Source organism: Vigna umbellata, chromosome 1, assembly GCF_029865625.1.
Source record: "Vigna umbellata cultivar VRB3 chromosome 1, Vumbellata_1.0, whole genome shotgun sequence".
NCBI classification, from domain to species: domain Eukaryota; kingdom Viridiplantae; phylum Streptophyta; class Magnoliopsida; order Fabales; family Fabaceae; genus Vigna; species Vigna umbellata.
In genome coordinates, this window is record NC_142165.1 from 48,011,656 (window position 1) to 48,028,061 (window position 16,406).

Genomic DNA, 16,406 nt, shown 5'->3' on the forward strand with positions numbered 1-16,406 from the left:
TCATATATGTCTTTGTTGAACCACTTCAATTACATGAATTGAGTGTCGAAATTCTATTACAAACAAAAAATAAATATTATAAAATAAACATAACATTATAAATGAATATCCACAAATATTAAAGAATTCACATCAAATAAATTGTGTAATTGTGCACATCGATGGATCTTCAATATAAATTTCCATCTTTATTGAATTCACGATTTTTCTTAATTTATTAATATATATGTTTCATTTTTTTTAAAGAGATTATTATAATACACAATATTTTTTTTATCTATTCAGGCTTCTTACTTTATTTTTAAATTTTCTTTAAACATCTCTTAACAGAAGTCATAGAGTAAATTTTTTCATAATTTTATCTTCGTTCTAAAGCTCAACCTTCCATCTAATCATAACAAATGTGTATATAAGTATACATTATTCTCTAATATAATAAAAAATATGTACTTAAAAATTATTTATTGCAATATTAGTTAAAAAAATATAAAATATTTATTTTATTAATTTCTATAATATTTATAATAACTAATAAAAATTATATTTGTAAAACTTAAAAAATATCTATACAAATGATCACTTACTCCAAGTAATTTCCATTATATTTATAAAAGTACGCTAAAATAAGGGGGGAAATGTATACACGATATATATATATATATATATATATATATATATATATATATATATATATATATATATATATATATATATATATATATATATATATCCTATTATATATGTTATTATTGGTGATTAGGGGAAACATATGAGTATAAAGTATATATGTGGTCATTATTTTACGATAATTAAAAATTTAATATTATAATAATTGTTAAAATAACAGGTTAATACAATTCATATTAGAATGATAAAAAAAATCGATAAAAAAGAAGAGAAAGTACGGTTAAAAAATCTTGAGCATTAACAATTATGTAATTTTTTTGGCATATTATAAACAAATAAAATCAATTTCCCTCATAAATTAAAATAGATGATACAGTGTCTTATATGTCACAAGAAAAATCTCCTTCTTAATCAACAGTTGTGGATATTTAACAGAAAAACCCAAACTTCCGATGCAATTCCACTTACGTGAGTCAACGTCAATCAACCCACTTAAACAAAACACCAATAATGAAACTCACACACTGCCGCAAAAAATGCCTTCTCCGTTAGCTACGGCCATCCTCCTCGCCGCCCTATTCGGCGTGGTTTCGATCACGAAATCCGCAGTCCCACACGAATGCGCGGCAGCACGGAATCAGAACCACCAGGCCCTCCGTCGCGACACAGTCACCGTTCTGATGAACGGCTTCTCGGAGTCGCGCATCCCCCTCCTCCATTCCCTGGCTGTGGCATACTCCCTCTCCCCCATTGTCTCCTCGGTGCTTGTCCTCTGGGGAAATCCCTCCACAGCGTCAGGTGTTCTCCACCAACTTGCCCGCAACCTCTCCCTCTCCGCTTCCTCCTCGCCCATCTCGCTTCTACTCCAACCCTCCGCCAGCCTCAACAACCGCTTTCTCCCCCGTCCTGACCACATCTCCACCGACGCCGTTTTGATCTGCGACGACGACGTGGAGGTGGACTCAAAGTCGTTGGAATTCGCGTTTCGCGTGTGGGAGAAAAACCCCAACCGGCTAGTGGGACTCTTCGCGCGGTCTCATGACATCGATCTGAACCGGAGGGAGTGGGTCTACACGGTTCACCCGGACCGGTTCTCCATCGTGCTCACAAAGTTCATGCTTCTGAGAGCCCGGTACCTGTTCCTGTACACGTGCGTGGGTGGGGCCGGCATGGCTCGCGCGCGGGGGATCGTGGACGCGGTGCGGAACTGTGAAGATGTGTTGATGAACTTGGTGGTGGCAGAGGAGGCACAGGTGGGTCCATTGCTGGTGGGGGCGAAGAGAGTGAGGGATTACGGGGACGCGAGGAACGAGGGGGAGGAAGGGGTGAGGGTGGGGTTGAGTAGTAGGAAAGGGGAGCACAGGAAGAGAAGAGGGTGGTGCATTGGGGAGTTTCATAGGGTCTTGGGGAGAATGCCTTTGAGGTATAGCTATGGCAAGGTCGTTGATGATGTTGGGGAACAGGGCTTGTGTAACAAAGGTGGCAAGATTGTCTTCTGTGATCAATCATGAAACATGATTTTTTCACTTCAGTCTCTATGATTTTAAATCTACTGTATTTGGTTTTACACTTCTCAAGATTTTATTTGGCTGGATTCCAAGCTCGTCAAGGAGGGGTTCTTTTTCTTTAAAGTTGGAGGAGACATTGACTCCCGAGTAGGTGGACATGGCATGAGAGTCAATTCCAAGGATATGGAGGGGATGCTGGAGTTTGACTGTAATGATACTTTTCTGTTATTTGACGGCATTCTCTTTTTACTGTCATGATGCTATTAGGGGTAACTGACCTGTGTGAGAAAGCTTCTAATGGAACTTTGAACTCTTTATTCACCATGATATCGATCCGGTTGAAGGAAGAAAGTTTCAAGGTGGAGTTAAGGGATCTTGTAAAGGTTCAATTGACTTGTTTCGGAGTTTCATGCTGTTTTGTGATAAGCGAAAGTTTTTAAGGGAAAGGAGGGATAAGATTTTAAGATTGTGGGGGTTTTAAGTGAGCTGGAGATGTTAAATTTGGATTTACTACTATATTGTGTGCCTGTATATAGCTAGTAAATGTTTTCCTAAGGCCTCATAAACCAGCAAATGGAGAGCAGACACTCTTCAAGAATATTTCCACGCAACTGTTCGTAGATGTGCCATTGTTGTTGGCTTTGCTGCACTTATTACTGGTTTGGAGCACCTAGGAGACAGATATGATGTGGGAAATGTCCATGGACTCAGCTGGGCTTTGGCAATTTGGCCATAAGTGTTGCATTGGTTGTTATTTATTTGGATTACCGTGAAAGGCAGCGAATAAATCGGAAGATATTTCAAAGAAGCAATGGGGGTGGTTGGTAATCTTGAGGAAAATGATTCACTCGATCTCTTGAACAACTACAGATAAAGAGTTACTACCTTTTGTGAGAATGGACGTTCAGTTAGATCGTTAGAACAGATAAAATTGCATTCCTTAAGTTCGGAGAGAAAGTTGCCATTCTAGCCTGATTTTCGCAAACTTTTTATTTAATGTGAGCTCACATTCTTCTTTGTTAGTTATGAAGCGTTTTCGGAGGTGAAAAGAAAAGGGAGTCAATTACTTTTCAATATCTTTTTTTAGCATATGTTGCCTTCTAATTCTAGGAAGAGTGTCTTTCCTGCAGCATATATTCCCTAATACTGATACATCTTCAACTGATTAGGTTATACACTATTTCTTTTACTACTTCGTCTCAAAGTAGAAGAAATAAGGTGAATTTGTAGGTTCTATATGGTTAGTTTGACAGTATCATAATAGATGATATCAGACATGGAATGCTATCTGGCCAAAGGCATTGTTGTAAATTATGAGATGCAGAAATTTAATGCATGATTTTTTTCCTGTCCATAATGCCATATGGTTTTAGATTCTTTGTGGTTACTTGTTTCATCTTTTGTTCTCTTAATCCTCCCTAGTAATATTAATTTAAACTGTAAAAGATAAATTCAAATGACTTCAGAGTTTAGATGACTGTATAGCTTGCAATACCAGCAGTTACTGGAAGCATCTTACATAAGGTTTGAATATTTACAATAGCACGTGTTTAATCATTGTATAGAATTTCATTATTGTGATCTGATGTGATGGAAATTAGACACCCATGGGATAAGACTTTGTTGTTTTTGCTGATGTGATGGAAACTTTTTGGATCTAGCCTTTTGTTGTGAATAATTTTTTGTTTCAGTTAATCAATTAAGCATAGCATTATTGTGATAATAACTGCGGTATGAAAACCTGCTTCCTACGTGTTTTTGAGGCAGAGAGGTTGAGTGCAAATAGTGGAGCAAAATTGAGCAATTTATTTTTCAGCCATATGGGTAAAATTATGTCTACTTCAAGCAATTCATCTATAATTCCATTGATTATAGGTGATAACTATACATTTGGCCAAGAACATGAAACTATAAAACCACACATTGTATAGTTTGAAACAAGCAGAATTGACTCTTAATTCGACTTGGATTCAGGAGTGAAGATGAAAGAACTCTGTATTTGAAACAAAATGATTGTGGTTTGTAACCTGTACTCTTTATGCCGATAACATGCTTGTGAGATGAACTAATTTGCTTCTGCTGGTCAAGTTTAAAATGAAAATGCAATATATCTTTGAGATGGCCGAACTTGGCGTCATGAATTACTTCATTGGAATGAAAGTATTCAAATGTAACTCAGGTTTATTTATCTCAGAATATATCTCGTTAATAATCTCAAGAAGTGCAGGTTCAAATGATGCAAAGAAATAACAAGCTTGGCAGGGAGTTTACAAAATACTTGATAACAACTAAACCTGATGTTAACAATTTTTGGAATCTAGTATTTAAATTCAGGAATTGTTAAGCTAAATGGCTATATTGACAGTGAGTGGAAAACAAGTATTTAAATTGTTATGGGCAGTTTTTTTCTTCTTGAAAAGAAGCCAAATTAACCTGCTGAGAAAATCATTTTTAGGGTAGATAAACTAGTACAGATTGGCATAAACATTCAAGAAGCCAATCTAAAATCAAAAGTGATTTTCCACCATTTGACCCCTGTGACAGTGATTTATGCTACCCATGCACTGTTTCTGCAAAGCATGTGAATGCAACATTTTACCAGTCTTCAACTCAATTACACAGACTGATCAAACCCTCACCGTTGTCCACTTTCTGCTAACAATTCAAAACTCAGTCGAATCATGAAGTTTTTATAAACGAAACTCATTCTAATAAAATTCTATTTATACTAAATTCCTTTAATAATAAAATATTTAAATATCATTTATTATTTTATTTTGCAAATCTCATTTACGTCTTCGCATTGCAGGTAAATATTATTAAGATATTATTGGTTACAAAATTAATAAATAAAATAATTACTGAAATTCACATTAGATGTATCAATGAATAATGAGATAATTACACCAAATAACATTGACACTGATCAAAAACATTTAAGACCATAAACTTGTAAATTTTTAATCTTTTATATTTATATTCAACATTTTACCAACTTATTGAGACTATGTTGCAACGTGAACACTAATTGTTGCACAACATTATAGAAATATTTAAATCAGTCTTGCTTTGTTAAGGAAAACAAAGGATGGATAAGGATGTGAAAAACCTTCTTTTTTTTCTTTTCCTCTTCATGTTTGATTCCAAATTCCCACTGTAATTTCTATTTTCCTTAGGTTTGTAAATTTCTTGTAGTGAATTTAAGGTTGGACAAAATACGTGAAATGATCGTATGATCGAATTGATAATTGGCTCATGAGTGATCACATGTCACGGTCCAATGAAGTCTTTCAATGATATAAAAGAAGAGAAATGATATTACGATACATTTTTATATTCATTTAACACATAATATAAAGATAAAATTGTTATAAAAGTATAAAATTTTGATTTTTTTCATGAAAGTGAATTCTAACGGAAGTAGTGAGTATATTTGTTTTAACAATCCAAAACTAAAGTAAACTTAACTAACTAATAATAATATATAAATATTAAGTTTGTACATACCTCGTCTAATAAATGATGCGGCTTAATTAGGTTTATTAGACTTTATTGATTCAAAGTAATTCAAAGATATATTAAAATATATTTCTTATTGTAAATATTTAATATAATAATCAAATATTATAAATTTGATCAAAATATGTCTTAATACTTATATTTGCATAATATTTGATATATCAAATAAGATATTTAATTCGATATTATTTATTTTTATTTCATGAGTTATAAGGTTCATAAACCTTATAAATTATACATGTTATTTAAGTAGCAAATACACACAATTTTTCTTATACTTTTTTCCATATGCATATAAATTCTGAAGCTCTTTCAATTACTTGAATGTCAGCGTGGATCATCTTATTTGAACAACGAAATATCAAAAATATTAAATCATTATTAAAATATTCTGACCTATCCACTCTCTGAATCTTGATAAAAAAAATTTTTAAAAAAAATAAGTTATTTAAATTGAAAATAAACATAAAAAAAAAAGTTGACATTTCATTTCTATGGAAAACATTGATACCATATAATATTAACAAATTTAACCTTCTAAGAATAAGAATATTTTTACAAAATGAAAATTTTTATCAATTCATCCATTGAAAATTTACATAAAACTAATCAAACTTACGAAATTTCATTTAGTTTTTTTGTTTAATTAATACTGAATCATATATCTTTTGTACAATAAAGTACACATCCATGGCTAGTAACTGTGTTGTCTAAAAGTTGGTAGATCATCATAATAATATCATGAAAATAGATAATGGAGTTGATAAATTTTATCAATTATTAACTGTGTCAATTTTTGATAACCTATCCTATGTTCAGGATAATTGAACTATCTTTCCTTTTTTCCGTTGTCCTGCTTTCAAAGGCAAAATCAACATACAAGAGATAAGAGAAAATCAATTGGATTTCAAGCGTAAAAAGAAAAACATTATGTACACACAGTTTAATTTCATAGCTAAAGTCAACCTCTATTGATTAGGTCATTATTAACCTAGAAGCCACCTTCATATGTAGGTAAGTATATTGGGCTTACCAATGATTGTGATTACATTTTTTTTTTTATGTGGCGATAAGATTGATAGAAGCGTTAACTTATTGATAAATATTTATAATAGATTGAACAAATGAGTAAAATTATTCAAAATTTTCAACAAATTATTTCTACATCTCAATTAAAAAAACTAGATAAGAATTCTTGATAAATTGAGATTTATAAGTTAACTTTAGTTAGAGAGAGAAATTGAATCATGCATTACTGACGTATGTTTTAATTAAAATTTATTTGTCTCTCCAATTATTTATAATTTAATCTCAAAATTTAAAATATCAATAAATGTAATTTTTTAATCTAATTATATTAACTTTTTTCAAGTATAAAAGTTTACTCATTAGTGAAAAAAATAATTTTTATAATGATTTATTATGATAAGTGAAATTCACCTGTCATAATAAGTTAAACGGTAACATTTTCATAATAAAAGTAACATGTATTATAACAAAATTAAATTATAATAAAAACTTATTATGATAGATTTGAAAAGACTTGTTATAGTAGTTTTTTTATTATGACACTTAGTTCACCACCTGTCATAATATATTGGACGTTGTAACAAAATTGAAATTATATTCAAAACATATCATGACAGATCTAGTAATATTTGTGATAATAATTCTTTATTATGATTGTTGTTAAATCATATGTTATAGTAGGTCTCAATCTCAATTCCTAATTTTACCAAGCATCTCTTTTCTTCTGTTTTTTCACACATCATCCTCTCTTCTTCTCTCCACTCACTCTCTTCTCTTCGTTCACGCTTCCAAACTTCTTTGTTCATGCATCATTTCACAACCCATTACATCCTCGTCATTGCCTTTGCACATGGTTGTCTCTCCTTGTCATTGTCTCTGCACATGGTTGTTTCTCCTAGCCATCACCTCTATACGTGGTTGCCTATCGATAGAAGTTGTCATCTCTGACCAAAGACGATGTTTTCTCCGGTTCGGATAATAAGTTTTATTTTTTTCCCTCTACTTAAGTCTTTGATATTTTGTGTTTGAGATTCATTGGTTGAATTTCAACTAACTCACCCTCCACCATTTAGGGTTAGGGATTTCAACAATTAGATGTTACAATACTGAATTACAATACTGAATTACAATTAGATGTTTGAGATTCATTATGTTTTTTTATATATTTAATGATTCATCCATTGAAAGAGATGAAAGAAATTAAAACCAAGTGAACTTATTTTGTTTTAAATCTTAGTAACTTGCATTAATATCTTGACAATTTAATATTTTATAATCTTTTGAATAATATTTGTAACAATTGTAAAGATTATATATAGATTCATATAAATACAATGTAATGTTTTAAATATTATTAAACAATTTATCATGTGAAATAATTTGCATGCTGAATTTGTTGAAATTTCTAAGTAAATTAAATGGATAAAACAGTAAAATAGAAGAAAAAAAGTTAAAAAAAGAAACTTTAAAAAAATCCATTTTCTTTTTTACACTAATGACTTTTAAATTGTTTATATTATTTGTACATTTTATTTCAAATATTAATTGAAAATATTATTTTTTACATTATTTGTCACATATTTGATTTAAAATACCAATTAAAAATATTAAAGTTTATAATATGAATTATATTTAGAAACTAGAAGCATATATTAACATTCTTTTTGTTTTTATATAAGTATTCGAGTGGTAATATTAAAGTTAATAAAGGAGAGTAACAACTGGTAAAAGAAAATATTACAGGGCATTTAATATATAATGATGAGCAGCTGGAACGAACTGAAAGCGGAAGCACATTATGAGAAGAGTTAGAAAAGAATATGTACCATTGATGTCGAAAGTCAATGTAAAAAATGTGGTTTGGGATTTGTTAGAGGGAAGACATCTGTAAAGGCAGAAAACAAAGAATTTGAATGAGCTGGAGGGGATCGATTCTTAATTCAGTCCATGGGCACACACACATCATGAACATTGTAAATCATGCTGTATAATTATTTATATTTATACGTTGCATGCTGCGACATGTTTAAACATATCCTATTAAAACTCTTGCAATTCTTTACGTCACTCGCACATTATGGTCAACATTCTCTCCACAACTAACTTAGATGCACATATTATGTCTATAAACAAACAACAATATGCCATTTTAAATACCACTTCCCAACTTTTCATCACATTCATTAAATGGTAAAAGATTGACTCTGTTCACATCCTATATTAAATAATTCATCAATGCAAGAAAGTCACTATGCTGTTTTTTCTTTGTTCCCAACGTTGAGGCAGAACATAGTAAAAAACTACACTCTAATTACGTACTGCTCTTTAATTAGGTGAATCATGAGTTGTAAACTTGACCTTTTTTTCTCAGTTTCCCGTTACAAAACCTCTACCTTTAAATAAAGTATAACATGTTTTGGAATACATTTTTCAAATAAATGGCCGTAATTACATGTTTCCGTGTTAACTGATAATTTGGATTTATGCAGAATATGTCTGACTTTATGTACTTGGGATGCATAAACAAATCAAAACTCATTCGGGTTGGAATGAATACCGTAGTAATCTTTCTTTTGACGTCTCTAATGTGCGATGGAGAAGGAAGAAAAGATGTTAAGCAACGAATCTTCTTCATTTAGAATTCTCCCACAGTCTCCAGAAAGCTTTCTACAAGAGGAATTAGAGAACCAACTTGAGCTTTTAAAACTAATAAAAATAGGACCGCACTTTTATTTTTACTTATTTTCAAAAGAAAAATTCAAACGACGCCGTCTCATGCTGTTTATGATGGTTCCTGCTGCTTTTACCCTTCGCGGGGTAGAGCGACGTCGTTTTGGACCTTCTCGAGCTAGGCACTAGGGGCGGCGTCTGCATGCGAATCAGCGCCAGGTTGAGCCCTTTGAAGAAGGGATGCTTCTTGACGTCAGCGGCGCCACGCTTCGACCCGAGTCGACGCGCCGGGTCTTTGTTCAGCAAGCCGGATATCAAATCTCGCGCGTGGAGTTCAAGACAGCTCGCGGGCGTGGCAGTGGGGAACGCCAGGGGCTTCTTCACTATGTTCCGTAGCGTAGCCTGCTTCGATGGACCTGCGTACGGCGTGCGACCGTATATAAGCTCGTAGATAAATACTCCAAACGACCACCAGTCAACGGCGTTACCGTGCGACCTGCCGGAGGCAACCTCTGGCGAGACGTACTCGTGGGTTCCGACGAAGGAGCAGGAGCGGGCCGAAACCGGTTCGGCTACAAAGAGGCGGTTCGGTTCGACGACTCGCATGTCACGAGACCGGAAACCCCGGTTCGAGAAGCAGGAGAATGGACTGATAAAAGAATGCGAGCGAGTGGGAGGGGGAGTGTAACTGTGAGTGTAAGTGTGAGGTATTAAGGGATCTGAGGATTCAACGGCTGGGATTGCATCCGAGCAAAGAGAGAGATCGAAATCAGAAAGCATGATGTGACCGTCCGATCTCACCAGCACGTTTTCGGGCTTTAAATCTCTGTATATGATTCCCAGCATGTGTAAATACTCCAACGCCACCAGCACCTCCGCAGCATAAAATCTGAGACAAAAAACGATCGAGTCGTTAGGGTTTTTACAAGAGAGAAAAAGTCATCGTTTAGGATAACGGTTTTTCATATTTACCTAGCGGAGGAGAGAGGTAGACGGTTGTGAGGGTGCTTGAAGCGCAGCGAGTGAAGGTCTCCGCCGGAGCAAAACTCCATCACGATGCAAGAGAAATGAGAGGCTTCGAACTCCGCGTAGAGAGTAGGAAGGAACGGGTGGTCCAGCATCTTCAGGATTTTTCTCTCCATTTCCGCTCTCTGCGACTTCTTCTTCAATGCCACTGCGTCTTTGTCCACCACCTTCATCGCGTACAAACAGCACTCTTCATCCTCCTCGTCCTCTACGGGGCTGTTGAATTGCCGGTTTCGGAGGCGGCAGAGGTAGACGGTACCGATGTCGCCGGAGCCGATGCGACGGAGGAGGTGGAAGTCGCGGAAGGTGAGGGCGGCCTTGCGGCAGAAGGCGGCAGAGCGAATGGCCGAGTAGGCGAAGTCGGAGGAGCGATGAGGCTTAAGGGAGAGACTCTCCGGCGAGGGCGGGAGGAGATCGAAGGAAAGACGGCTGAAACTGGTACTGCAAATGCTCTCGCTGCTCATGGAGCTTCCAAGCATGGAAGAATTGAGAGTCTCGGAACTGGCCTCGGAATGACGTTCAGCACCACCAGGCTCTAGCATGGTAGTGGTTTGAACAGGAAAAGAGAAAAGAAGGTTGGAAATTGAAATGGGAACTGTAGAGTGAATGAAAGTATAGGGAGTGATGCAGTCCAGATAGGCTTTATGAAAGATTATAGTTTAGCAAGCAAGGAAGCCAGTGAGCACAAAAAAACATTGAAAGAATATTAAAAGTGGGATGGTACGAATGGTTTGAGAGAGCAATAAGAGAGGAGGAACAGGTTGGGCCAGAAATAGAGAGTGGTGTTAAAGAAAGGAGGCGATACAGGAGAAGAAGGTAGTTGTGTTGTATTTATGCTGAACACGTAAGAAGGAGGCGAGCTAACACAGCAGGGCACGTGAGAGAGGGGAGTTCTGGCACGTGCGGGGTGTTGGTGTTTGTGACGTGGCAGGGATTTGTTTGGAGCATTGGTTAAGCTTACTGAGCAATCACTAATGAGCGTGTGGTGGTGCAGTGTGGTTAAAGAGGCTTTTACAGTCATTTCTGCAATGACGGAATTACCCTTCTGTTCATCTAACCATGCAGTGCAACGGTCAACCCTATTTATGACCAGACACAGACCATCCTGTTCCGTCCACGTCGCTTGCCTTATCTTTCACCCTATATATGCTTTTTACCATAAATATATTAAACACCTTTCCCTCACGCAAAATAATAACAACCCAATTACATTTTTTCTTTCCAACACCTTAAATACATATTTTCTAACATCATTAACCATGATAATAACTAACTCAAAATTTTATTAAAAACAATTTCTTTTGATTAAATCGAAAGAAATTAAATAAGTAATAATTATTTATCCACTTCATAAAATAGTGTTTTGAATAAGTTTGTTAGGTGTAACTCTCACTCCCGAAAAAGTTATGGCATCCTTAACAGTTCTACTGTTAAATTTGGAACTGCGCGAATCCCTAGCATAAAAATAAATGCTAGCACCAATTAGTACAAAGTAAAAATATAAGGTAAAACGTAAGATCTGAAACTACATCACCACAGTGCACTTCTTTTTTAACAGACTTATCTTGTTACTGGTGAAAAATTATTGATTTTTATTTATTTATAACTTAATGCATGATTCATTTATTTTTAAATTTCATGATTTTTTTTTTAAATCTAAGTTTATATGATATTTTGAGCAGTTCAATATATTTTAATTTCTTATCGTTTTTTAATGAATATGTTTTGAAGAGAAAAATCAATTTCCATACTTTGTGGTTATCTATATAAGGTAATAAACTAAAAAAAGAAAAACAGGAAGAAATTTATTGTAATAAGTGACTTATCAAAAACCAGAAATCTGGTTTTGGAATGAAAGTAGCTTTTGGCGTCCACACAGAGTCATTTCAAATGAAAAGAAAGCTGAAAGAATGACAATATAATGCCTGTAGACGCAGAGACACACACAGGGTTTCTTCAACAAAAATCTTATCAATAAAAAATATTATTTTAATATCAAATATAAAGTTCTCTAATCACTTTTCTTTTATTTCAAAATATTTAAACTAACAAAAAGTCCAATAATGATGTGGCATTTTCTGTTGACTAATATAAGAGGCTTATGAAAGTATTGCATGAAAAATAATAATATAGTAATAGATGCAACATCCACATCATCTTATTATTTATTTTTTTTCTAATGTTTCTCTTAAATTAAAATGCTCGTATTATTTATTTATATCGTAAGGGGAAAACTATTATATAAAAAGTAAAATAACTACAAAAAGAAGACATGTTTATAATGATTTGATGTGATATGAAAATGATGTAATAGGTAAAAACAAAAAAGGTGTAACTATCAGAGTTAATTTTATTCAGAAAAAATTCAAAAGCTACTGCTGAGGTGAGTGAAGTATTCTGTATAGAGGATAGGGAACAGTGTGACTAATGATGGCAATTAAATGTTCACCTTCACCCTGTTTTTTTTTATAAAAAAATAAAAACTAATAAGGCTTGAAATATAAATTATGTAAATTATTAGTTTCTTTTTTTATGTAGTGTTTATGAAATTTGCAAGAGAGGACACTGTGGAGAGTGAAAAATTGGTCCATGCATGCAGTGTGGTTGATGGGAGATAACATATAAGTGGGTCCTCAAAGAAAGGAATAATTCCCCAAAATCCCCACATGATATTTGTATTATTTGATGTTCATTCTCTCACAATTGTTGAATTTTAGATTTATTTGAGAAGAAAAATGGTGAAAGGGACCCATAATTGTTGGGTGGGAAATGGTGTTTTGGGAAAGAACAACAAAAAGTGTCTCAAAAGGAATTGTTGATGCCTTAGAGGGACCAAGGTTTTCCCAAAAAGGGAAACCCAAATACACATCACTATTCATCATTTTTTTTTTCTTTTAATTTTCATGACAAATTTTAAAAGATAAATAATGATAGGACATACACATTTACATTCATTTTAGATATATATTACAAAAATAAAATTATTTCATTTTATTTTTTCAAATACAAAAATAATTAAAAAAAAATTGTATATCAAACTATCAAGTTTCATCATCACCATGTTAAAATATACATATTTTATAATAAGTAATAATTATTATTATTATACCTAGTTTATCTAGGTTAAACACAAATTAAAATTAATCTATATATTTTTTAAAAAAATTGGATATTTTTTTATTTATAGAGTCGAGATAAAGTCTTCTTATTCCTAAATCTCTTTTTACCGTTGGATCTATTAAATGTTATTGGTAGAAAATACTCTTATACTTTAAGTTAATGTTTGTTTGAATAATTTTATAATAAATATACAGTAAAAGTCAATTAGTATGAAACATATATTTATAAATTTTTGTAATAAATTTATAATTAAAAATGATCAAATTACAACTTATTTAAGTTTAACTTGATTTCTTCTAATAATTAATCTTATTTATTATCCACGACCGATTGAACATTTTATAGTAGTTATCGATCTCATAATTTTTAAAAGTTTGAGTTGAATATAAGAAGAATGTGGCATAAATGGTTTTAATGGAAAAGTAATATAGAAGTGCTTAAGTTGCAGAAAAGGGGCCAATAATAATTAATTAGCTTGGTGGCACCGAGCATACTCTAGCCAAAGCAGAATAAGAATAATGATGAAGTGATAGAAGATAGTAACAAAAATGAAACTATGGTGTATATTAAAATCATGGATTTTCACGTGCCAGATAACTGTACACAATTATAATGAATGAGCCACCAAATTCATACTAATCTCACTCCAAAGAAATTTTAAATTTGTGGGCCAAATTCAACTCATTCATTATTTTCTACTTTGCTGTCTTCGCAAGCAACTATCATATTTTTAGGTAGAACTATGCAATATTTCATTTTCTAACTTTTTTAAATATATATATATTTGTGTAAATGATATTTTTAATATCAGTATATACTTTGCTGAAAAAGATGGGAAAAATCGACAAGAAAATGTTTGTTTCCAGAGTGTTTTTGTTTGCTTTAATTTAATATATAAAATTGATTAAAAACTGTTTGTATTTCGATTATAAAACTTTTAAAATACATGGCAAAATATTATGGTTGAACATTTCAATTAATACAAAATTAGCATTACCCAGATAAAATAATCAAATTAAGTATTTTAAGCTGTGCAATGTGTAAGATATAACATTTAGTTTTGTACAACTAAAATTTATAAAGAAAAAATATCTCTCAAATATATGGATTATATTATGATTAACATTATAACAATTAAATATGTTTAAATACAAAAAAAAAAAATAATTAGAAAACATTTATGTGGAGATATAAGGTTATTTTTCATTGTTTGGAAATCCAAAAGTTATTAAAAATAAATCTATCAATAAAATCTATAAAAGAAAACATAAAATATGCAATTAAGAAAACCAAATTCACTAATAAAAATATTAGAAAATCTCAAAATATAGATATTACTTTGGGAAATAACATTAGAATTTTAGTTTCATTAGAATAAAAATACAAATAAAATTTTATCCAGTAGGAAGGTTCTCGTATGGACAATAAGAATCAAACTTTTGCTCTTGTGAGACATGAACTTGTTCGTTGCCAAATGAACTTTAATAAACGTTTGGATATATTAAAAATGAGACTAAGTATCTATAAATAGTTTATTACTTTAATAAAAAGATTACAGAATCTACGTTAAATCTTTAATTGAATATCTCATGTGACACTAAAAAGCTAACTAGAAGGGTTAAAAACGTGGTAAATAATAAAAAATTAGGAAAAACCTGCGATTATGATGAAATTATTGTGGAAGAATCAAAGGAAACAGAGTCTGTGAGAAAAAGGAAGAAGGAAAACAGCCACCAATATTCCCGCTATATTGATAGGCCGACAATAGGACAAAATCTGTCACATTAAACATTAAACTTAATCTTAATTTTAACACGAATGACGTCACTAACACCAACTTAACCTGATTTAAAACAACCTTCATTCATTATATTACACTTTAGTTAACATTTTCCAACTTACTTCATTCCCACAGTTACAATCATTATACATTTGTCTGCATTCAATTTTAACAATTCTGCTCTTTTTAGGAAGTTGATTATATTGGTGGATTAAGAAAATAAAGTGTTTCTAAAATGATTACTAATTTAAAATGCTTTAAAATATATTTACGTTATTTATATCGTTTTAACATGTTTTAATTTAAATATAATCTGAAGCACCGTTTTAATAAATTTTAAAATTTAATATTTTTAAATTAAAATAATTATATTTGTGTATTTTTAAAGTTTTGAGACGAAAATGCATCAAATTATTAAATTTATTCTAATTCTGTATATATATTTAAAAAGTATAAACATATTTAGAACTTAAATTAATATGTATGTTTTGATTTGGTTCGTGACTTTTGCTTTTGAAGCAATGATGTTAAGCAAAATCCATGGAAAATTTGGTGTGGAATCTGAGTTGCTCCTCCTCGGTACCATAATAATATGATGTCCACGCAGTGTGTTCCCAAACTGTTCTACATTGTTTCAATTTAATGTAATATAAAAACTGATTCATGAACAGTGGTTGTTCAACTAACTACAGATTCTGTCCCACCATATCATATTCAACTTCTCATTAACATTTAATCATGTGATTACTAAGATCATGCTACGTCACGGTTTTCCGCAACAACCAATTTTAAACTCGGTTGGTCAGATCGATGTAGAGTCAACCGGTTTTAATGGCTTTAAGTCTCTTTATAACATACATTTTTTAAAAGATGTGTTAGTCAAAATTAAATGTTTAAGGAATTTGAAAATGTTCTAGTTGTGTTAATTAACTAACACTAGTTACTTAAAAATATTACTCTGTTTATTCCAGATTATAACAATTTATTATTTTATTTTTTTAAATTATAAATATTTTATCTTTCTAAATACATATATTATTTTGAGTAATTAATTATAAATTAAGAATAAAAATATTATTTTATCATAAAATGAGAAGATCAATTAATTCAAAAGTAAAATAAAAGTT

The 16,406-nt window shown here is 32.0% G+C and overlaps 2 protein-coding genes across 3 annotated transcripts; one reads left to right on the forward strand and one right to left on the reverse strand.

The window, feature by feature from the left end:
- The first annotated feature begins 1,034 nt into the window (after window positions 1-1,034).
- Window positions 1,035-3,522, forward strand: LOC124849064 (Nucleotide-diphospho-sugar transferases superfamily protein). Its single transcript, XM_047326953.2, has one exon. It carries the CDS (start codon window positions 1,080-1,082, stop codon window positions 2,136-2,138), a length of 1,059 nt encoding a protein of 352 aa, XP_047182909.1. The 5' UTR covers window positions 1,035-1,079; the 3' UTR covers window positions 2,139-3,522.
- Window positions 3,523-8,376: 4,854 nt separating this feature from the next.
- LOC124849221 (protein kinase PINOID-like) lies at window positions 8,377-11,490 on the reverse strand. Of its 2 annotated transcripts, XR_015783297.1 has the most exons (3): window positions 10,326-11,490; window positions 9,241-10,242; window positions 8,377-8,568 (listed from the first exon to the last, which is right to left on the reverse strand). XR_015783297.1 is itself a non-coding variant. In XM_047290928.2 (2 exons), exons 1-2 carry the CDS (start codon window positions 10,919-10,921, stop codon window positions 9,429-9,431), a joined length of 1,410 nt encoding a protein of 469 aa, XP_047146884.2. In that variant the 5' UTR covers window positions 10,922-11,490; the 3' UTR covers window positions 9,010-9,428. The 2 variants fall into 2 exon arrangements, 1 of the variants encoding a protein (XP_047146884.2); XM_047290928.2 differs by lacking the exon at window positions 8,377-8,568 and having other exon boundaries at window positions 9,010-10,242.
- Between the last annotated feature and the right edge of the window lie 4,916 nt (window positions 11,491-16,406).